This window comes from Boleophthalmus pectinirostris, unplaced genomic scaffold (assembly GCF_026225935.1).
Source record: "Boleophthalmus pectinirostris isolate CB_2022bp ecotype Guang Dong unplaced genomic scaffold, ASM2622593v1 HiC_scaffold_19, whole genome shotgun sequence".
Classification (NCBI taxonomy): domain Eukaryota; kingdom Metazoa; phylum Chordata; class Actinopteri; order Gobiiformes; family Gobiidae; genus Boleophthalmus; species Boleophthalmus pectinirostris.
This window is the reverse complement of record NW_026571140.1, coordinates 35,179,365-35,204,042: the sequence shown is the minus strand read 5'-3', so window position 1 is coordinate 35,204,042 and position 24,678 is coordinate 35,179,365. Positions and strand designations below refer to the sequence as shown.

Here is a 24,678-nt window from a genome sequence, read left to right as displayed (position 1 = left end):
TTTAGATCTAGTTTAGACCTGGTTTTAGTCCTGGTTTAGACCTTGTTTAGATCTAGTTTAGACCTGGTTTAGTTTCCAGCAATGAGTAGAATTACCTAGAAAAAAAAAAGGAGGGGGGATATAGCCCAAAATGTGAAAACAGGAAAATACTTCCATGTAATCCATTTATTTCAACAAAGTAACTGTAATCCAATTACCACTCACTGAAACAGTAACTGTAACTGAATACAGTTACTCATAATTTGTACTCTGATTACGTAACTCCGGTACATGTAATCCGTAACTCCTCAACACTGGTAGGAGTACACTTTTTGAGGTTTAGGTTCTTTCATGTATTTCAGAGCTTTTATATATAATTTGAGTTGAGAGATAATATAAAGTTTTATTGCTGAATGACGCACGCATGCGCAGGAGTTGTATTTTGAAGCGGCCAAACCGGATGTTGCACTTGTTCCTGTCGGTAATGCTAATGCTAAGGCTAGCGGATCGTGCATCAGAAACACAACACACACGAACAGGTAAAGGCTCGATGTTTTTCTCAAAGACGCGGCTGTTTTGTTACGACACGATCACCGCGGCTACTCGGCGGACTGGGAGGTGTCCGGTCGCCTCGCAGACTGAGCGGCTGTTGAGTTTGTGGCTTTTAAAAGTTGTAGATTTGACGAAGTAAAGTTCCGTTTAACCGATCGCCACATTGTAGCTTAGCATTTAGCACGAGATTAGCTCCGCGGCTGTGGATATTGTCATGTTTTATTTGTTGATGTGTTCCCGTGCGCAATGAAGAAAACAAAACCCCTGTGATGGTGTGTGAGCGCGCTGTCAGAAGAGGGTTTGTGTTTTAAAGACAGGAAATGTTGTTGTTGTGCTGTTAGCTCTGCGGCTAATGTTCGCAGAAGAAGAACCTGTCCGCGCCGCTGCTTTTTGAAGAGAACATGAAACCACCGCCGAACCACGATGTGCTCTCACTTTAACCCCGAACCGCCTCTTCAGACTTCACGTGTTTACGGCTGTGAATGTCCTCAGACCTGCGCGGATGTGAACACGAGATGAAAGTTAGATCAGATCACAGAGGTTAAGAGCTGATGTCCTTTGCTCAACTTTTTACAGAGTTGACATGAGGTCGTTCTTTCTTACCTGGGTTTCTGCCTCAGTGCACTTAACTGCTCTTTAGGGCCTCTCCCCACTTGTACAATCAGTGCTGGGAAGGTGACTTTTAAAATGTATTCCCCTACAGATTACATACCCCAAAATGTAGCTGGTAAAGTAATCCATTAAATTACTTAAAGTGAGTAATGTAATCTGAATATTTTGGATTACTTGATTTGCTGTACAGAAGCAAAGACTAAAGATATCGCAACATAAGATGTTTTGTTTGCTAAAAGAAAATAAAAAGGCCAGACTTTACTGAACCATATTAAAAATATTATTGATAGAAGAGGAGAAGACACGTCCACGCAGCATGTTTTAGTCCTGTTTTAGACCTGGTTTTAGACCTGCTTTAGATCTAGTTTCGACCTGCTTTAGACCTAGTTTAGATCTAGTTTAGTCCTGGTTTAGTTCTGGTTTTAGACTTGGTTTAAACCTGGTTTAGATCTAGTTTAGACCTGGTTTTGGTCCTGTTTTAGTCCTGGTTTTAGACCTGTTTTAGTCCTGGTTTAGTCCTGGTTTTTAGTCCTGGTTTAGATCTAGTTTAGACCTTGTTTTAGTCCTGGTTTTAGTCCTGGTTTAGACCTGGTTTAGACCTTGTTTAGATCTAGTTTAGACCTGGTTTAGTTTCCAGCAATGAGTGGAATTACAAAAAAAAAATAGCCCAAAATGTGAAAACAGGAAAATACCTCCATGTAATCCATTTATTTCAACAAAGTAACTGTAAGCCGTACTGTAACTGTAGCCGAATACAGTTACTCATAATTTGTACTCTGATTATGTAACTCCGGTACATGTAATCTTTTACTCCCCAACACTGATTACAATTCAATAGTTTCAGTCTCGTGTGAGCTGTGACATGTTTTTTTATTCACAGTTGGTAGTTTAGTCTGATGTTTGGGCTCAGTGTGGTGAGAGTGTGACCATGTGCTTATGTACACATTCATCTAGATAAGATTAAAGTAGCTGCTTAGGTCAGTACATATGATTTTTAATGGTTTCAAGGAGAAGAAATGCTCTTAGTCATGTTCTATCACAAATAACGACTGGAATCGATCGATTAAAATCACAAAGAATTTACTCCCTATTCAATACAATACAATTCTAATACAGAGCTCTGGGTCAAATTGCTGCCCCTGACGGCCTACATCTACACAGATCTCAACGCCTGTGTTTCCCTCAACCCAGAAATATATAAATTTAATAAAAATAACAAAATTGGAGTGCTACACTAGATCAAAAAACTTACGCGTACAGGTGCTCATCAAACCGGAGGGCTTAGATTCTCGTAAATTTATATCAATTCAGTGTTTAATATGCACATGTGATGTGCTCAAGAAACTTCACCACTCGATACAGCCTTCAGTGCCAGCTTTGGTTTGTGCATTTCCCTGTTTTATACATTATTTTTAAAGGCACATTGTTTGGCACGACTATTTAGAATGGAAGTTCTCCCTGTTAAATGTCACAGTGACTTCTCCTTTATTCATAGGTATAAAGTGGTTGATATAACTCAAACACAACAAGACTCCAGGCACTCCCAAAGAAGTAAAAAAAAAGTAAAAAATCTCATGAGGAAAAATTTGTAAAAGGCCTTTATTTAAATGGCCAAAGCCAACATGTTTCTTCAGGGCTTTCTTCTTTCTGGTTGATATAACAATTTTACATGTTTTACTAGCACATAATCTGTGTTTTTGTTTTTTGTCTTCTTTTGTTGTCTCCTTTTGTAGGCCTTTTGTGTGTACATTGTGTGTACATTGTAAACTGTTAATAAATTGTAAATAGATTAAATTAGTAAATTAATTAGTACACTAGTAAATTGTCTTTTATATTTAGAAAAAGCCTAAATAAATCATACATAAAGAAAAAAAAATCACAGTGGCTGATCAAGATTACAGTTTCTTAGTTTGTCTTTCAAAATCTATTGTGATGTGTGCTGTATTACTGGTTGGGTAACGTCAAAGTTCACCTCGTTCTTTTCCAGTCGGCTCTCGCTGTAGCTCAGCTTTAACTTTACACTTTCGGCCACTTCAAATGTCACGGTTGAGCTGATTATTACGTTCGCTTGCCGTAAAAAAATAAACACAACGCGCTGTTCCTCAAGAGATCTGATTAGGCGCTGCTGGGTTCAGTGACGTAACTGACGTGACCTTGAGCCTCGTGCGACACACGCGGTCCACATCTGTCTCCTGCTCCTTTTAAGTGGCAGACGCGTGTGTTTCATAATTAACAAAGACCAAACTGTCAGCCGTCCTCGTGAGACAGAGAGATTCTAGGGCTGGTTGTAAACAATTTTGTGATCTCTAGAGGCAGCAAACCTATTAAATAAACACTCTAACCTTTATTCCTATTGTGTTATTTCCAAATGAGTTACGTTTTATTTATTTATTTATTTTTGCAACTTAATTTGCAACTTTTATTTGCTTTTTAACAGAAAAGAAAAAGCAACAACATAAAACAATAGAGAACATGAGGTATTGGGAGGATTAGTATTACCAGTGCAAAGAAAAGTATATGGTGACCAGCATTATAATTTCAGTGTCATAAAATATGATTCAAATTCCACAGCTCCTAAATGTAATCCACTTCACCCAGAGCTTCATAAATTTTGAGACCTTCAATCTAATGTTATAAGTTAACTTTTCCATGAGGTGAATATTCTCTACGATGTTTATCCATTGTCGTTGATTCGGAGCAACCGGGTTAAGCCAGAGTTTTGTAATTGCCTTTCTAGCTACTGTGCGTTTTGTTTAATTTATTGTACTCTAGCTCTACTGTGTCCAAGTAATTTTGTTAATTGATCAGTAAAGTTAAATCTCCTGTAGCACGTTGTTAATGTTACTGTATGTTGGGCCTCTTATCAGCCGCAGTAGCTTCTGGGAAGTTCATTCTTCTAAGTAAATCGTACAAATTTGAATTTTTTTTGAATATTATACAGTGACTTGCAAATAATTTCAGTCCAAGTGGGTTTATACGCTGTGGCTTTATTTGGATATGAAGCTTATTTTTTGCTTGATTTTTGTTTTTTTAAGCTTATTTTGCTAGAGTTTGCTTGTTTTTTTGTTTTTTAAGCTTAATTTGCTAGAGTTTGCTCATTTTGTTTTGTTTTTAAGATCCTAATATTGACTTTTATCTTCTCTGTGTTCTAGATATTGTAACCTTTGACCTGTTCAAATGGAGACCGCTACAGTCTGTGAGCTGGACGTGGCCACGAGGAGGATTGTGGGAGGCAGCGATTCTCCCCCTGAACTGGACAGCCCTTGTCAAGTAAACTGAAACTAATCCAATTGTATTTTAATGTTGCATAAGACTTTTACATGCCAGAGTTTCCTACATTTATTTACTTATATTTTATTACTTATTTTTCTATTTTATTTTGACTTGTACAGTTACATTTATATAATTATGACTTATTTGACACTAGCCTCTTTCTGTCCTTTTTGCTACTTATTTAGATTTTATTATTACAGTTTATATGTTTTATATTTTATGCGTGAGCTACTGTGTCCAAATAATTTCCCGTGTGGAGCTATAAAGTTTGTTTGAGTCTAATGTTGCGTAAGACTTTTACACACCTGAGGTTCCTACATTTATTTAACACAGTGGCTCTCGAACTACGGAACAAAAGGTTCTGTAATGTGAATTTTCCTGCAGGTTTAGTTTATAATCCTCCTTATTGTCTTTGTTTGGGATACACTGTGGCCATGGTGACGTAGTCTTAAGTTAAACCTGCCTTAGCCCTGGTTTGTCGGAAAGCAACATATTTTTTTAGGTAGTACTTTGTGTATGAGGTTTTGGCAGATTTGGTTTTAAATTGTTGATCAGTTTTCGAGTCAAGTCATGCCTAAATTTCCCTATATGTTGAACTGACCTCTTCCTGAAAACCATCTCATTTCTTCTAAAGCATGTTCATTATGTATTACCGATCAGTTGCAATGTTTTGTTTTGTTGTTTTAAGGAGGTGGAGACCGACTTTGGTTCCTGTTGCGCCGAGGAGGAGCGAGGGGAGACTCCAGGCCGAGAGGACAGTCCCACAGAGCTCGGAGAAACGGAGCTGGACCCCGGAGGTGTGAAAGATTATTTTAGTAACATTAGACCTGACATTAGAAGGAAGCACCGCGGGTCTTCAACCTTTTTTTTCACCCAGAGAGCTACTTTTACAAAACAAAAATGGCAGGGAGTTGTTACTGTCAACAGTCCAAAGAAATTGAGTTGAGGTAAATGTTACATAGCCTTAGAGGAGGACAGTTGGATTCCCATAAAACATGAACTATTATAAATGTATTAGTGCACAAAGTTGGCATCTTAAGTAAACATATATAATGGTTATAGACATTTAACAAATCAAATTTATTATGTTAGTTTATTTTAATGAACATCTGCAACAATTAGAGTGTAAATATGCCGCATTATGCTAATTTCCATCTGTTGTCCCTCGGCACGTTACAAAGAAGGCAATTACAAAACCAAAAAATTAATTATTGTGCGAAATATGTTTGTTCCTTTGGGTAAGTAATTGGAATGGGGTGGAGAGCTACTAAGAGAATAATTAGTATTTCTGCACTAATATTTCTCAACTGCCTTTCCAAAGAACTGCGTACTGAAGCGGTACTTTTATCCGAGGAAATGTTAAACTGTGGTGTCTGTTTCTGTTGAATCTTGTGCACTGAGTGTGTCTGTGTCATGTTTGTGGTTGCAGGGAAGGAGGTCGTCTTGTTGATGCAGGCGCTGAACTCTCTGGACACTCCTGAAGAGAAACTCGCTGCTTTGTGCAAGAAGTACGCAGATCTGGTGAGACTCGGTTTTATTTTTTTGTATTAGCTGTTCTGTCGTGCTCAAAATAAGTAATCGGTCAATAAAAAACACACACAAAAATAACTAAAGTGAAGATTTTGACACGTCTCAATCCATGGTTTGAGATTAATATTTTGCTTTGAAAATAACCCTTTATTTATACATGAATCATAACAACAAAAATCTATATAAGAATTTAGTTCCAAAGTAGTTTGTTGGTTGCCAGTGTCATATTGACATAATGATTAAAACTATTGATTAAAAGTATGTTTTTATAGAGAAAAATAATGTTATTTTTGTTTAATAATACAAAACTAAACATGATGAATGAAAGCAGAAGCTAGATCCAAGTTCCCACTTTTTAATCCCTGAGCCCCAAAGCCGTAAACAAACTAACTCAAGGAATACAGCTGAAGAAATGCAGTACGAATTATAATCAGTTAAAAATTAGACTGAAAATTAGCATGACATTTTAAAGTATTATTTGACAAAATCTGACCTAAAACAAAAACATAATTTTAGTTTAAGATTAAAACAAATTTAAAGTTTAAAAAAGTGTATTCAAAGTGAACAGTGGTCTGTGCTGTTAGTTACTGAGTGTTTGTGTTGTTTGTGTCGTGTGCAGCTGGAGGAGAGCCGGTCGATGCAGAAGCGTCTGAAGGCTCTGCAGAAGAAACAGGCTCAGATCGTGAAGGAGAAGATCCACCTTCAGGCCGAGCACAGTAAGGCCATCCTCGCTCGCAGCAAACTGGAGAGTCTGTGCAGGGAGCAGCAGAGGCACAACAAGACGCTCAAGGTACAGAACACGATACGGAGAGGGTCTGTAAAGAGGCTGTCCGTGATAGTTTCTATGTAATAAAGTAATGCAACAGTACAGCTATATTGTAAAAATGTTTATAATCAGTGAACCAAGAAGTGCACTGTTGGCATGACAAAACTATGCACTGATCTCTGAAAGTTATGAAATGTGCTTTTAAACTTACTGTGATGAATAATCAGGATGTAAGGACATTTTTTAAAACAATAAAAGTCAAGTAGAGTGCCTTGTTTGGCGCCATGTTTGGTGGTTTCCTGTTGAAATAGAGTTAGGACTTGGATTGGGGACCTAACCTTGTAAAAAAAAAAAAAAAAAAAAAAAATGAGGTTACCTTGTTGTGACTTTGCTGTGGAATTTAGTGCTATATTTGTCACAGAGGCCGTTTTGCAGAGGACAGTATCACAGCATCAGTCCAAATAGTCACACTTCTTTAATGTAAAAAGCCAGTAAGATTATTATTTGAAGTTGATCAAATAAAACTTGAGCTATTGTCCAATAATCTTAAGAGATAATAGCATTGCTGGTTTTCAGAAGACATCACAAAATTATATAGGGCAATACAGTTTTACTATAGATGGGAGACTAAAATTATTATAGTTAAAATGCAGTTTTTGTTGTTGCTCTAGGGTCTAGTCTGAAATAAAAATGATCAGGTTCACCATTTCAAAAGCTACCTTCTGAATTTTGGAGAGTTGTATACGATGTAATTAACAAAAACAAGGAAAACTGCTCTGTGCCTCCTTTTGGCAGAATAATAAAATGACATTCTAGGTCTGAAAATATATTCACGTCACATTCACATGCTCTTGTTCTTAGGAGGAGAATGCGCAGCGGTCGCGGGAGTACGACGAGCAGAGGAAAGAGGCCATGCTGCACTTCCAGTCCACGCTCAGCGACATCGAGGCGCAGATGGAAACGCACAGCTCCAGAAACGCCAAACTCCGACAGGAAAACATGGAGCTGGTGGAGAAACTCAAGAAACTCATCGAACAGTACGAGCTCAGAGAGGAGGTACAACCGAGTACACGAGACTACTGTTCAGATGTGATGGGATAACATTTAAAAGGGCCCATTATTTTTGCCTTCAGCTCGAGGGCAGCTAAGAATTCTGAACTATTCATAGGTGACATTTTGAGGAATCCATTAGCCATAATTAAAAAGATAATATTTTGCTTAATTCTGTCTACAGCTAATTTTCTGTCCGTAAAAGCAGCTAGTATGAAGCAAAGTTCAGACTTAAGCAGACAAACTATGACTACTCTATTTTCCGCACTATTAGGAGCTCTGGATTAGAGGGCGCACTGTTATTAAATGGTCTACTTTCAAACCTTTTTCACAAATAAACCACACCGGAAACAGTTGGATGGGTCAGTGGGACTTTGTTTGTGGCGTTCACAGTGACTCTGGGCTTTGTTCAGTTGTGGCGTGTAGGGAGGGTGCTGTCTGGGACCACTGGATTGTCGGCGTGTTCGCAGTGACTCAGTTCAATTGTGTCTAGAAGTGGCACGTTGCACTCGCTTTTTAGGTTTGTTCCTCCGTTTCATTCCTCGTCGGTGTGGAGTGGTGAGTGTGTCTGTGGGCGTGTTTCGCTGTGCGGTCGCTGTCTGCTCCATGTGTTTGCGTGCGCTGCGGGTGGTGCGGCTTTGTAGTTTACTGAAGTCGTGTTGGGACACCTGAGTGGATTCGTGTATAGGGCGCTCTGGGTTGTGGGGCACGCAGTCGTTTTTTGATGGGGTTAGAGCAGGGGTGCCAAACTCATTTTGGTCCGGGGGCCGTATCCAACCTACTTTGATCCCAAAGGGGCCGGATCAGAAAACTCATGGCATATAAACCCCAAAAATAACAATAAGTTGAAATATTTGTGCAGAGAAACAAATTGATGAACTCTTTCTTATTATAATATTATAATATTATGAACAACCTGAAACTTTAAGAAAAATTCAATTTCAACACAATGTTTTAACATGAACTTGTATGCAAATAAGAATAAGTCCATTTATCTTGAAAAATCCTGCATTCGGAGTCCGCTTTTCTCATTTTTGACATTTTGCTGATGAGTGTGTCACGGTCAACAGTCAAAACGATCGTCCTTTAAGAGCGTTTGGAAAGAGGCAAGTCTTCATTTGTGCTGCTCTGGTGTGAGGGGCCACGTACAGAGACGCTGGAGACGCTGCTGTGATAAACACCACAGAAAATTAACAATATTTTAATATAAAATATAATAAAAATATTTTAGTAGAAAATCAGCCAAGGGCCAGATTAAAGGTCTTGGAGGGCCGGATCTGGCCCCCGGGCCGTATGTTTGACACCTGTGGGTTAGAGGCTTATGAGCGTGCCCTATAGTGTGGAAAATACAGTATTTTTGTATTAAAGCTTCTTTATGTTCATAAACTAAATATTGAATATCAAATCAAAAATCAGTGTAGATCAGTTTGAGGATTTGCCATATCACCCAATTTTATTTTAAAGAGTCCATACATTCAAATTGAGGTGGAGGGCAACAAAGATTTATTTAGTTCCTATAGAGAACACTACCTTAATATTCACAGTGTCTTCTTCCTGTGACATATCTGCATCATCATTGTATTTCTATAAATTTACATTAGAGGCTGGTAAATCTGAAAAGTCCAGTTCTCTGCACTGCCTTTGAACCCCTCTGGTCCCTGCGTGACCTCTGGGGCCAAGCTGCAGTGCAACAGTAAAGTCCTGTTCATAACTGGAGTTTTCTGGATGAACCACCAGACTGCTCTTTTAAATACAAGACACAAGCTCAACCTATACAATGTTTTTTATGCTTATGGTTAATATATTTGTAATAACTGTCCCAGTTAGTAAATCCAAAGTTCAACGTCCTTCTGTTATCCCTAAGAGGAAATACTTACCAATGTTTACTCACAGAAGAATTTAAACATGGGCTCCATTCAATCACAGTAGAAACTTTTAAGGCATAAGATTACTGTGCACTCTAACTTTTCTGATGGCGGTAACGCTGTAATGCCATACTGCGGAACAATAACCTCTCCTTGTAGACAAGCAGGCAGCAGAACCCTACCAGAAAAATGACGGCGCTCTTGTAATATGTAAAGTTAATGGACTTTAGCGTTCATTTTAAAGTGATGTATTGCCCAAATAGACTTAAAGGCCACTTCCCTCCATCTGAGATTTTGCCATCAACTTGAAATATTAATGACGTATCCCTCTGATTACTCTAATTACCGTAAATATATTCATGTTTTCCGTGGCTTAGCTGAGTGTCCCCCTCTCTCCCTCTCTCTTTCTCTTTCTCTTTCTCTCTCTCCTGCAGCACATGGACAAAGTGTTCAAGCACAAGGAACTCCAACAGCAGCTGATGGACGCCAAGCTCCAGAGAATCACCGAGATGATGAAGGAGGTGGAGGAGAAGCAGCAGAGGGAGCGAGAGATGGTACCAGCACATATACATATAATATTAAAGCTGCATTGTGTAACTTTTGTGGTGGTGGGGCGTCACCTGCTTATTTCTATGGATATGTCATTTCTCTGCTTGGAATTTTCCACAATTGCCACGTTTACATGAGAGCTTTAATTCCGAATAAAAATAATTGAAAAAGACCACGTAAACACTTAAAACCTAATGAAAATGATTAGTCGGAATTAAACCTAATTTCCGAAGTGGGTGGTTTATTCTGATTTTAAAGCTGAATTATTTTATTCCTCGATCATATAAACGTTTATTCTTCTTAAAAATTATTCCGGTCGTTCAGCGCATGCTCGTTGTGTCGCCCTTCTGACATGATCCAGCTCCACCAGTCCTGGCGTCAGACTTTCATCCACGTCTCTTTGGATTTGCGAGCGGGAGGCGGGAGTGGGCTGAGCTGACAGACGTAAAGTGTGATGACAGAATTCTCCAGCTGCTGCTTATTTATCATCGGAATGACTGAGAAAAAAGTTTGTACCATGTTTGTGTCCGAGATGACAAACCGAGATGACAAAAAAGCCGGTAGCAGCTGAAGTGTGTGTTTTCTTCCGGTCGACGTAAATACGTTCGTGTCCCTGTCCAGTCAGAACTCTTCCCCACTCCCAGACGTTGAGTGGAAGTAAATAAAGACGATTTAACGTGTTTTCCATGTAAAACTCAATTCGGAATCATTATTTCCACATAAACTCGAAGGAGAATATTTTAATTCCAAACTATTTAATTCAGAACAATTAATTCATGTAAACGTGACCAGTGTGACATTAAATGGCTCTACCTATTCTTCTGCCATTTCCTCAGTTACAGGTGGTTTTATAGCACAAAAATACCTAAGAAAATATGCATTCTGACTCTGAGCGGGGTTGCCTCTCCATAGATCTGACCTGTAACTTAGTCTCGTTTGGTTTCCATGATGCTAGAAAAGTTTACCATCATATTGCGAACCATTCCAGACAAAGTAATAACATCTCCATGGAGAAAAACATTTCACAAACCCTCCACCAGAAAAGTTACTCAGTGCACCGTTAAATAAAAGTTAAACAAAAGTTAAATAAAAGTCATGTTTTTAAATGTGACTCTACTGTTGTGCTGCAGCTGCTGAAAGACGCCACAGACTCCAGACGTAAATGTGAACAGATGAAAGAGCAGGAGATGCAGCTCAAACAGCAGGTGGGTTTAAAGGTCTTCAATATTTTATACCGCAACATTTGCAATCAGAGGTACGAGGTAATATGTATTTTAATTGGCGTTTTGGAGATGTATTATTAATAACCTGAAAAAAAGAGACGGAAACGTGTAGTGTAATCTCCTAAATGAGTGTATAAATTGATATTTCTGCACAATTGTGGTTAATTTTATGGTTTTGTACAATACTTGAATCTCAACTAAGACATTTACAGACACATTTAAGGCCATTGCTGATGCATTGTTAAAATATTGTCTGAATAGAGGCTTTGCACGTGACCCCTATAGCAACGGTACCTACGCCGCCATGACACCGGGCACGCTATGTCATTGACTTCAGCAGCATCGGAGAAACATGGGCAGGTTTTGTTGTGTATTTGGTTGTTCTAGACGCTCTGAAAGGGATAAAACGATTCATTTTTTCACTGTTCCTCTGGAAACTACTCATCAGGGAGTGAAAAAAGACAGGAATTATGGCTAGAGAACATAAACTGCGAAGAGATTTCCAATGGTACCATCAAGACACACTCACGTCACTTTCATCAAGGTATTTGCTATTTAAATTGTTTCATAGTTTATTTAATGAGAGAAGCACGTTTACTGAACAAAAATTTAAAAAGAAAACATTTGCAGTATGAGTGGCAGCAGAAACTGTATCTTCCAGCGCACATATAAACATGTCACTCGTCGTAGGACCCATGTTTTCTTTATTGCCTTGCTTATCCACAACTATGTCTTCTAGAATTAATCACTTTTTGCGAGCAGATCTTTCTAACGTTCGCGAGGATCTTTTCATGGCCGTTTCCTGGATAAATTAATGAAATTTTAGTTCAGTAAATGTGCTTCTTTCATTAAATAAGCTATGAAACAATTTAAATAGCAAATACCTTGATGAAACTTGATGGTACCATTGGAAATCTCTTCGCGGTTTATGTTCTCTAGCCATAATCCGCGTCTTTTTTTCGATAATTCCCTTGTTTGAGCTCCTGATGAGTAATTTCCAGAAGAACAGTGAAGAAACGATTCATTTTACCCCTTTCAGAGCGTCTAGAACAACCAAATACACAACAAAACCTGCCCATGTTTCTCCGATGCTGCTGAAGTCAATGACATAGCGTGCCCGGTGTCATGGCGGCGTAGGTACCGACGTGACGGTGCAAAGCCTCTATATCATTATCAAGCTTCTAAATCTAAAAGTGTGTGATATCAGGCCCACTGCTGCCATTTGAGTGACCTAAACAGAAATCCTCTCCCTTTTAGAAAGTGTAAATACATAGAGTTTACAACCTCCAGGGATAATTTCTGAAGTCCCTTTTTCAAAAAATATGTTACATCGCCAGGAATTTTTGAACAACAGTCGTATTTCCTGTGTTCTGGTGTAATATTATCTGTAGCAATTCACTGAACAGTTCCTCAAGTATTGGATCAATTAGACTCTTGACAGTGAGCCATTGGCAGCCACTTCACAGCTCTTAATCCCGCTGTACTCCGTGTGTCTCAGCTCTCTCTGTACATGGACAAGTTCGAGGAGTTTCAGACCACTCTGGCGAAAAGCAACGAAGTCTTCACCACGTTCAGACAAGAGATGGAGAAGGTACCAGTTTAAGGCCGTTTCAATACAGTTTAAGGTAACAGAAATGAAAATATAGGACTCATTTTTGCGCTTTTCATTTCAGATGACGAAGAAAATCAAGAAGCTGGAGAAGGAGACGACTCAGTGGAGGACCAAATGGGAGAGCAACAACCAGGCGCTGCTGCAGATGGCTGAAGAGGTGAACTTCACACTATTATCATCTGTTTAAATCAGTTTATTTAATTTTTTTTAATCAACATACACCACCAGTCAAAAGTTTGGACACACGCTCTCGTTCAGTGTTTTTTTTTTTTTTTTTTTATTTTTTTTTATTACTTTTTACATTTTAGATACTTACGAAAGACATCAAATATATGAAGTATATACTAGTCCATTAAAAAAAAAAATTAATAGTAATAGAACAGAAAAGTATATATATATGTATACATTTTTTTTTTTTTGTCTCTTGTCTGCAAAGAAAACAAAAATCTAAATAAAAAAAGAAAAAAAAAGTCTACCAAAAAAAAAGAATAAATAAAAATAGAATCATGAAAAAGTCCATAATTTTTGTCAGTTCTTTCAGAAAGTCAAATCCATGTATCATATTGATTCATTACGCTTAGAATTAAACTTTCAACCCTTTATTTCTTGAAATTTTGATGATTATGGCTTACAGATAATAAAAACATTAAATTCAGTGTCAGAAAATTAGACTTAGATTTAGAAAACTTTATAGATCCATAAAGGAAATTACTTGGACACAGTAGTTCACACATCACATAATATTACAATAACAGAGAAAAAAAAAGTATAAACATGGTAATAAAACTTTCTAAATAAGTAGTAATAAAAAACAGCAAGAGACTGGTGTTAAACAAGACATAATTTTGTATGTACAAGTAAATAAAAAACAGAAATATTGTAATGCTAATATAAATACAGTATATCACAGTGATATACAAGAGTTTGTTATTAGAATATTACATAAGATCCTGGTTTGGCATGAATCACGGCATTGGTTTACCGTGGCATGATTTTAACTTCCTGAAATCAGAGACAAAAAATATTGGACTTCTATTTGGATATTCTATTTATTCATGTATTTATTTTAGGTAGACTAGTTTTTTTGTTTTTAGATTTTTGTTATCTTTGCAAAAAAGAGACAAAACAAGAAATTAGATTACAGTATTTTACAGACGATTAGGCGCTCTGGATTATAAAACGCACTGTCATTAAATGGTCTATTTTCGAACTTTTTTCACAAATAAACCGCACCGGACTTTAAACGAAACACAACAGTTGGATGGGGTCAGTGGGACTTTGTTTGTCACGTTCACGGTGACTCTGGGGTTTGTTCAGTTGTGGCGCGCATGGACAGTGTTGGGAAGGTGACTTTTAAAATGTATTCCCCTACAGATTACAGATTACACACCCCAAAATTTAGTTTGTAAAGTAATCCATTAAATTACTTGAAGTGAGTAAGGTAATCTGAATACTTTAGATTACTTGATTTTCTGTGGAGAAGCAAAGACGAGGAAATCTTCACATAAGATAAAATAAAATAAAAAGCCCAGACTTTACTTAACTGTATTAAAAATATTATTGATAGAAGAAGAGGAGACACGGTCCACGCAGCATGGTTTAGTCCTGTTTAATCCTGGTTTAGTCCTGTTTTAGTCCTGGTTTAGATCTAGTTTAGGCCTGGTTTAGACCTGGTTTTAGACCTGGTTTTAGACCTGGTTTTAGACCTGGTTTTAGTCCTGGTTTTAGTCCTGGTTTAGATCTAGTTTAGACCTGGTTTCAGACCTGGGTTTAGTCCTGGTTTTACTCCTGGTTTAGATCTAGTTTAGACGTGGTTTTAGACCTGGTTTAGACCTGGTTTAGTCCTGGTTTTACTCCTAGTTTAGATCTAGTTTAGACCTGGTTTTAGACCTGGTTTCAGACCTGGGTTTAGTCCTGGTTTAGTCCTGGTTTAGATCTAGTGTAGACCTGGTTTTAGACCTGGTTTCAGACCTAGGTTTAGTCCTGGTTTTACTCCTGGTTTAGATCTAGTTTAGACGTGGTTTTAGACCTGGTTTAGACCTGGTTTAGTCCTGGTTTTACTCCTAGTTTAGACCTGGTTTTAGACCTGGTTTCAGACCTGGGTTTAGTCCTGGTTTAGTCCTGGTTTAGCCCAAAATGTGAAAACAGGAAAATACCTCCATGTAATCCATTTATTTCAACAAAGTAACTGTAATCCAATTACCACTCACTGAAACAGTAACTGTAACTGAATACAGTTACTCATAATTTGTACTCTGATTATGTAACTCCGGTACATGTAATCTGTTACTCCCCAACACTGCGTATGGAGGGTGCTGTCTGGGAGCGCTGGATCGGTTGCGATGACTCAGTTGTTCAGTCGTGTCTAGAAGTGGCACATTGCACTCGCTTTTTCAGTTCGTTCCTTCGTTTCGTTCCTCGTCGGTGTGGAGTGATGAGTGTGTGTAGGTGTTTTTCGCTGTGCGGTCGCTGTCTGCTCCGTGTGTGTTTGCGTGCGCTGTGGGTGGTGCGGCTTTATAGTTTACTGAAGTCGTGCTGGGACACCCGTGTATGGGATTCGTGTATAGAACGCTCTGGATTGTGGGGCACACTGTCATTTTTTGATGCAGTTAGAGGCTTAAGACCCGGAAAATACTGTATACACATATATTAGGTAGACTAGTATATGGAATTATGTAGCAAAGAAAAAAAAAAGTTGAAATATAATATATGTTTCGCTTCATATATTTGATGTCTTTGATGTCTGTGTTTCTAAAATGTAGAAAGTAGTAAAAAAAATAAAATAAAACATTGTTGATAGTGTGTGTCTAAATGTTTGACTGGTCGTATATGTCGATTCATGATTATTTAGAAGTTTTTAAACACGTTTTGAGGGATTCGCGGGTCTTATTTTGGTTGTTTGGACTTTGCTTTGAGGAGTAAGAATAGAAAAGCTGACAGAAGGAGATTTGTACCATTTAAAAATATTGTGAAACACTTTGGGTAAATATTGCTACACTCAAGTTTGGAATGTGAAAGAAAAAAAAAAAAACGAGGATAAGATGGTTGCAGCAGTTCAGTCTTGATTGTGTAATTAGCTGAAAAATAAATCTAATAAACATAAAGTAGTCTGTGGAAACAAGATGTATAGATCAAGGCTGCTTATGTCACACAAATGGTTATGTTTCATTCACATTTTGCTGTAGACTTTACACATTTTTATATTTCCAATAGGTCTATAACTGTCTAATGCAACAACAGTAAACGTCATTACTGTAAATAAGGGCCAAAGCTCGATTAATTTACACAGGAGTTATTTAAAATACAACAACATCAAAATCCCTCAATATAATGTCTTACAAAACTGTGACTATGCTGCTTTGTCATTTTTAAAAGCCTTGAAAAGCATTTGGCACTGTTAAAATATGAAGAATTAAGATTGAAAACAGTTATTTCTTCATGTAGTCTGCACTGACAACAGCAAAGGATCATGGTCTATGTAGTTCTGTGCAGTTTTTTAGCGGCTGCTGCACCATGGCAAGGCAAAGTAAGTTTATTTGTGTAGCACAGTTCGTACACAAACCAATTCAAAGTGTTTACAGAATAAGAAAGGCATAAAATCACAAAGAAAGACATTAAAATCAACATAACTACTAATTTAAGCAAAGTGACTTGTAATTTGATATATTGTGATTAGGGCTGGGTATCATTAAGAAGCTGCCGATACGATACATACCTCAAAATATAGGTCATGATACAATGCATATCCCAATACAGAGAGCTTTCGATTCAATTCAATATCTTTAAAAATGATTCAATAAAAATAAAGGCTAAATCATGGCTGTGATACTAAGTCTTTGTTAAACCACTTTTTGTGCAAAGTTGAGCCCATTTTAATCATCAAAACAGTGAAAATGTCAAATGTATCGCGTAAACAAATTTAGTAAAATATACAAAAAAATACTCTTAGTGATATATCGATACAGCAGCCCATGATATCGATACTGTATTATCACAGTAAATTATATTGATATTTCGATATTTCTGCACAGCCCTAATTGTGACAGCCTCTGAGATTATTTGAGACTTTTGGCGATGCAATCACAATATTTTGGTTATTGTTACATCCCTAGCAGTTATTATCTGACAAATTAATAATAAATAAATACAACCGCGCCTTTATTTTCTTACATGAATGTTTAAACTGTCTGTGAAGTGTCCCTGTGTTTTGGATATTTGAGTGTTTTTGTCTATTGTTGACGCACACACAGGAGTTCAGAATGCAGCTCTACTTCCTGTATTTTCAAAATTTTTCTTCTTAAAATGTCATTCAACTCGTCTAAAACTATGATAAACATTCACCTGGGCACCGTCCCTCCAAACAAAGTAATAATTAGAAAAACATTAAAGAGCCTCAGAGAATTTTGACCAAGTGTTACAAAGCAAAACACGAACAGGATTTGTGACCTTCCAGGCAACTCCCATTTTGTTTTATTTATTTGTCAGTCATTTTTACTTTCTATTTCATTTTTGTAATTTAGACTGTCCATGTTTGAGGCTGGTTAATGTGTTGAGCTCCATAATTCCCGTTGTCTGCACTGCCTTTGAACCCCTCTGGTCCCTGCGTGACCTCTGGGGCCGAGCTGCAGTGCAACAGTAAAGTCCTGTTCATAACTGGAGTTTTCTGGATGAACCGCCAGACTGCTCTTTTAAATACAAGACACAAACTCAACCTATACTCTAATACTAATACCAGATGTCAAAATAAATATAGTGTGAAAATGGACTGTCACTAATACCAAACAAATGACTAGGCTCTGTTAATGTTACGTCACAAACCAGGAAGACGTTTGGAAAGATGCAATGACAACTTCCGGTGTAGTTCCCGACACTGGACTAACCCACAGACTGTGATCAAACCCACTGAAGTAAGTGTGATCAGTGGTAAAATGAAGACTGCATACATATGTGCTGTTTGGAATCATCTTGAATTTGGCGCCTCGTCTCTTCTAATCGCTTGTACCCAGTGCGTCAGTGGGGAAATGATGAAAACTGAGGTGTGGTTGTAATTGTTGATTTACCGAACATAACGGAACTCTACAATGACATGGGGATGAAGAAAACTGGGACATTTTCAAATTTTTCCTAGATTTTTTCAGACTTACTACCAAAAACAGAGCTCGCCGGATGTTGTCATTGCATGTTTTCAAACATCTTCCTCAATCCTTTGATTTCTACTTGGGGCTTTCTCATTGAACATTTAAACACTATTTGTAGGATAATTTTAGTAACTATATCGAGGCGCTGTGCACACATTTTTTTCTTAAATTTTGTATCGTCAAACTGCACTAATTAAAAAAAATTAAATTAAAAAAAGCATTGTCACCGAGCCCTAACTTAAAACAACAGGGATTTTGATTTGTTTATCAAAAAAGGAAATGCACAAATTCAAACACTGACAGACACTAGCAACAGTTGCTCAGTTGGTAGTGTTTTGTCCACTGATCTGAATGTCTGTGGTTCGAAACCCGCTCTCAACATAAAATCATCGGTCGAGTGATCAGATCCACTGACCCACAGGTTGGCGGTGCGATTCTAGCGCCGACAGATGAATAGTAAATGGTCACATTTTTATTTAGCGCTTTTCCACCTTCAAGACTCAAAGCTCTTTACAACAAGGAACCACTCACCCATTCACACACCAGTGTACAAAGACACTGGGGGCGAGGTGGGTTAAGTGTCTTGCCAAAGGACAGCATTCATCTGTGGGAGCTGGAATCGCACCGCCAACCTGTGGGTCAGTGGATTTGACCGCTCAAACCAAAATGTTTTATGGCCTTCAAATCAGTGGACAAACACTCTACTGCTGCCTACTTACTACTACTACACTCTACTGCTGCCCCGAATGCTGTCGTTGTGTCCTTGGGCAAGACACTTAACCCACCTGGCCACCAGTGTCTGCCTATACAGGTGTCTGTATGTGTGTGTGAACGGGTGAGTGGTTCCTTGTTGGAAAAATGTACTTAGAATTTCCGCAAAGTTGATCATTCTCATGTAAATTTTGAAAACATGGTCAGTGGCTTTTTTCTGCTCTTTCTTTTAAATCTTGGGACATTACAATAAAAATGTAACTTAATTTCTTTTCTTTATTCCAGAAAACTTTACGTGACGGTCACTTCAAGGCCCTACAGGGTAAACTGGAGCTGCTGGAGCGTTTGTGTCGAGCTTTGCAAAAAGAACGGAACGACCTGAACAACCGCCTGAGCCTCCTCCAGGACCAGGACCAGGACCAGGACCAGGGAGCAGAGCCGGGGCCGGACCAGCCGACCGAAGCCCAGCCGGGGGAGCCCAACGCCGGGGACGAGCCGCAGGACGAGGAGGGCACCGGCCTGGAGATCCACCAAGCCCCTAGACCCCCAGAAACCGACGAGAGCAGGACCACGAGCACAGACGGACCGGAGGAGGAAGAGGAGGAGGAGACGTTAGCGGCTGCTGCTACGACCACAGAGGAGGAGGAGAAGGCGGCAGACTCTACGCAGGACTAGACACAAACACTCAAACATCCCCAGAGATTCATCTATTTTTTCTACTTTAAATAAATAAATATTAATGCGACACGTCATCTCTGCTCCATTTTTATCAGATGTGGTAAAAGATGCACGATTTCCGAGAAAATATTGGTTAAATCCGAGTCATATTTTGTAAAGAAATTATTAACCCCAAGTGACAAAACTCTTTTCAGTGAATTGAAGCAACATTTTTTATTTGAGTCACTAACCAAACTGAAAAAAATATATTGTTTTTCTACTTTTTGGGGTCGTTTTTGAGTTTCGAGTGTATTTTTTTACGTCATTTCTTTTAAAAGCGGAGCAAAAATGTGTTGCGTTCATACTTAAGTTTGATACGATAGGATCTATAGTCTCTTTATTTCTACCCGAATCCTTACAATAGATATAAGAACATTTTAATACATGAGTTTCATTGAGAGCACTTATTCTGTTTAATTGTATTTTCATAGGATCACAAACTTCCCCCAGTTTGATTCTTTATTCACACAAAATTCTTGCTTCACGGCCTTTAAATAATTTCCTTTAGATGATCAAACTATCAAGACGTTCTCAGACTTTTTATTAATTTATATTTATGTTTCTTTATTATTTACTTCCAGCTGTTTAAATCTTGACCAAACTGACATTAGATAAAAGTCTTGAATATCTAAAAAAAAATAAAAAAAATCATAGTACACCAGTAAATTCCGAGTTTCTTTATGTAATAATGTGCGTAAATGTTAAAAACTGATTCAGGACCAATATTTGAGTAAATTATGACTAACTTGTGTCTCGAGTTGTTGGTAAATTAAAGCTAAAGGTGCACTATGTAACTTTTCTGATGGAGAGTTACACAAATGTTCCTGTTTTGACCGGAATGTTCCACAGTGTCATTCTTCCCAGACTTGGATTTATTCAATTATAAGTGTAAAAAAAGAAAAAATACAACACATTACAGATCGGAACTTTGCCTGTTAGCGTCTGCTTGTTTCAAAATCGTTTCAAATCGTTATGTCTTGGGTTCCCACGGTCATGGAAATCCTGGAAAGTTATGGAATTTTAGTCTCTCTTTCACACAACTACAGCGTTCTGTTAGGTCAGGGGTGTCAAACTCAAATTCCCAGAGGCCAAAATTAAAAACTGGGACTAAGTCTTGGGCCAAACTAAATATTTATTGAAAAATTTTAACAACATCTGCATGTTTTCTCTTCTTTCGAAATATGGAATGTTAAACCTTTTAAAATAAATGTTTAATAATAGTTTTGGTTAGACACTGAATCCAGAACAAGCAAAATATAAAATAGTAACAAAATTTTAAATAAATAAAGTCTCTATAGTTTATCTGATTATAATTATTTCCGAACGTTTGTGCCTTTTGTTCACGCTCTCCTCGGGGTCACATACACCCAAAGAAATTTTTTTTTCCTTCAGATTGACCCGCCCCAAGAGAGCAGGAAGGGAAAAAAAAAAAAAAAAAGAGCGTGAGGGTTAAAAGAGACGACGATAAATGCACTGACAGTATTTTGAATGTTAAAAAACTATAATACTAAACCATAAGGTGAGTGGAAAGAGTTAACATTTCATATTTAGCCCTAAAAGATCAATTCTACACATGTAGGTGCCGTAAAGTCATGGAAAAATCATGGAAAACTTTTGAAATCATGTCAGTGAAAGAGAGTGGGAACCCTGAATGTCGTACTGTGGAACATTCCAGCCCAAGCAAAAACATCTCCATGCCGACGAGCAGGTGAAGCAGAAAACTCACACGGTGCACTTTTATTAAGACTTGAATATGACCTTTAAGACTTGAAATTGCACCTTTTTAATTTAAGAACCACAAATAGAGGAATGGGGCTTTGTTAATGGCTGCTCAGTTTTAATCATTTTCCCCTAGACGTAAAACACGAAGGCAGTAACTCAGTCCTGACCATAAATAATATAAATAACGTAACTAAACATGAAACTTTATAAACTTGATCAAACTTGTAGATGTATTTTCTCGTAATTCCACTTTTTGTTGTCGATTTTGGATAATCAGGATAATCATTTGTTTATTATTAAAGTCTACAGCAGGGATCTCGAACCTGTCGCTCGGGGGCTGGTATCATTAAGGAGTTGTCGATACGATACACTTTCGATATGTTTCAGTGAAAAACAAAGGCGAAATCCTGGCTCTGATACTAAAAGTCCAATAAATCTGTGCGGAGTAAACGTAGAAAAGCACCCATTTTACTCAAAACTGTAAAAATGTGAACACAACTGCAGCTCTTACACAAATAAATTTAGTAAAAAGTACCTAAAATGTCCCTTGACGATATCCATATTGTATCAGCACATTAAACGATACGATATATTGATATTTTTGCACACCTCTAGAGCTGAATAACTAAAATTGTATTAATTACCATCATTTTAATGCCCACTTTTGTGCATTAATAAATGAATAATTTAAGTTTATATTTTATAGATGTCTAACTTTCCCCAGTCTAAGGCTTTAATTTCTTGCAGCTCTTAAAATAAGTAGCTCTTTGGCGTTTTTGTTTTGTAAACGTAGCTCACCAGAAGAAAAAGGTTGGAGATTCCTGATCTACGAGACAAATTAATCAGAATTTTACTGCGATACCCAACTGATAAAGCTGATAAATTAAACTGTTTTCTGATCTGTTATACTTGTTTTTCTTATCACAAACAAACCTGGAGTTGTGTTTTGTTTCATTCACACATGTTTAACACAAAAACCCTGCATATTTGCGCCGAGTTCTTCTCTTAAACAGAAAATATTCAACGTTTCAATGTGTTTTTAAGCTCCACAAAGCTTCACTAAAATCATCTGGACGATTTCAGCTCTGGAATTCGCAATCTCTACTGAATAAAAGATAAAAAGTAGATGTTAACTTAAAGAAAACCTACTTCTTCATGAGCATTTTGAGCTTTGGAGATGTCAACAGACTAATATTAAATACTCAAACTTATGTAAATGAAACAAAACACAACTCCAGGTCTGTTTTTGAGAAGAAAACCGCATTATAACCTGACTTAAAACTCAATTTTAAGTCAATTTCCGCCATCTAGGACCTTCATATTTTCATTTCTTTTAAAGGGAATCAAGCTAATTTTATACATGCTGCTCAAAGTCTTTTTGTTTTCTGTACTCTTCTAAATCGAATCCATAAATAATAACGAATAATGACACTTTGGTTTGTGTTTAAATGTGAAATTTTCAACTTTAATAAATGTTTATTTTCATGTCATAGGAGGAGTCAGAGGAGGAGTCGGTCTTGGTTGCTTTAGTAATAATTACATTTAAAGGTCTATATTTAAAGTGAATGTATAATCATTTACGTAAGTGCTATGTTGTTTATTAATGTTGCCAGGAAAACGACATTCCTTGATTTTTATTTTAACTTTTACTTTTTTTCCCCAATTTTTAAAAGGGACAGTTCAAATTTTTGTATTCGTCAAGTGATTTACAAAGTCGATTTGTGTTTCGTCGGGGTTTGTTCGTCTTTCCATTTTCATCGCAAAAAAAAGCAATAAATTTGTGGAAATACCAGTTAAAATCCATAGATATTTTTTGACTATATGAGGAAAATTATTAAAATTTTCCAAAATTATTGACTGAACAGTGTTTGGTAAAAAAGTGAACCAAATAAAAAGTAAAAAAAATACATGTAGTGTCACCAGAACCAGAACTTTTGTGGCGGTGGGTTCGTCAAAACGCGCTTTTTTTTCCATGGAGATGTTATTGCTTTGTCTGTAATGTTACACAGTATGGCATTAAACCTTGCTATCGTCATGGAAACCAAACCAGACCAAGTTTTAGGTCAGATTTGCGGAGTGGAGAGGTTAGAATACTTGTTTTTTTGAGGTATTTTTGAGCTTTAAAACCCACTTGTAATCGAATAAATGTAACGTAGAGCTGTTTAAAGTCATACTGTGGAACATTCCAGGCAGAGCAATGACGTATCCATGGAAACAAGAACGTGACAGACCCCCAAACAAAAAGTTACACCTAAAAGGGGAGCTACAATAAGACTAAACACCTAAAAAATGGGTTAAAATTGGGTTAAAAATGTCCAATATTTAACTCGTAATGCCCCGAAAATTCGAACTGTCTCTTTAAATGTTCAAACTGGTGAAATCTCGTAAAAATTTGAATGTTATTTTCCACGTGTTTTTGCATTGTCCCAGATTAGACTCAGGTATTCTAATCTACCTCTGCAGGGGGAGGGGAACTGTGAAGGGTCACTGCAGCGTCACAATATTTTTACTACAGAGAATGAGACATGAGCCCACACCTGACTGTACTGTCATCCTGTCGTGCTTTTCAATAAACTTTTGTAGAGTTTCCATAATAAGCGTCATGTTTTATTTGGGAATTTACTGGAATATGGTGCCAAATAATTCAGCATTTAAAGGGCTGATATTAGACTTAGACTTTGGACACAATAGCTCACACATCACAATAAAATCAAATCTACAGCTTGCCACTTCCTGCCACGGCTCTTATATTTGCTAAATTTCTAACAACTGCTAAAATTAGTGGCATTTTTGCTTTACAAAAAGTAGCTCACGGGAGGAAAAAGTTTGGAGACTCCTGCATTAAATGATACAATATATTGATATTTTTGCACAGCCCTAATCTTTAACATTTCAAAATGTACGGCTGAATATCTCAACACAACTAAATGTTATTTGGTAAAAATGTTACATAGAACTCGGACTCACAAATCACTAAAAACTCACCTGTTCAATCTGATCTTCCCTCGTTCTTTTTCCTGTGTTGCTTCTGATTTGTTTGTAAAGCGTCTTTGAGTGTCCAAAAATGTGCTATATACGGTAAGTGAAATGTATTATTTATTTATTTATTAATTTTTCTTTCATTCATTTAATTTTTATTTATTTTTTATTTATTTATTTTTTTATATTTATTTATTTTGTTATTTATTATTATTTATTTATATTTATTTATTTATTTTTATTATTATTAAATCACTGATATGTTTTTTTTTTGCATAATTTATAACACTTATTAAACAGAAATATTCTTGTAGTCTAAAATGTTAACGGCAAAACATATGCCTAAGCAAGAGTGAGAATAAAAATAACCCTAAAAAGAAGTTGAGGATTCCTAAAACAG

At 37.1% G+C, this 24,678-nt stretch overlaps 1 protein-coding gene and 2 non-coding genes across 3 annotated transcripts; all 3 read left to right on the top strand.

The window, feature by feature from the left end:
* Window positions 1-398: 398 nt before the first annotated feature.
* txlng (taxilin gamma) lies at window positions 399-23,896 on the top strand. Its single transcript, XM_020923326.2, has 11 exons — window positions 399-518; window positions 4,296-4,413; window positions 5,105-5,213; window positions 5,846-5,937; window positions 6,566-6,736; window positions 7,574-7,768; window positions 10,062-10,181; window positions 11,307-11,381; window positions 12,898-12,990; window positions 13,073-13,168; window positions 19,146-23,896. Exons 2-11 carry the CDS (start codon window positions 4,321-4,323, stop codon window positions 19,533-19,535), a joined length of 1,434 nt encoding a protein of 477 aa, XP_020778985.1. The 5' UTR covers window positions 399-518; window positions 4,296-4,320; the 3' UTR covers window positions 19,536-23,896.
* LOC129409315 (small nucleolar RNA SNORA50) lies at window positions 9,393-9,527 on the top strand. Its single transcript, XR_008632359.1, has one exon. It is a non-coding gene; the product is annotated as a small nucleolar RNA SNORA50 (small nucleolar RNA).
* LOC129409316 (small nucleolar RNA SNORA50) lies at window positions 17,584-17,718 on the top strand. The gene has a single exon (XR_008632360.1). It is a non-coding gene; the product is annotated as a small nucleolar RNA SNORA50 (small nucleolar RNA).
* Window positions 23,897-24,678: the final 782 nt, after the last annotated feature.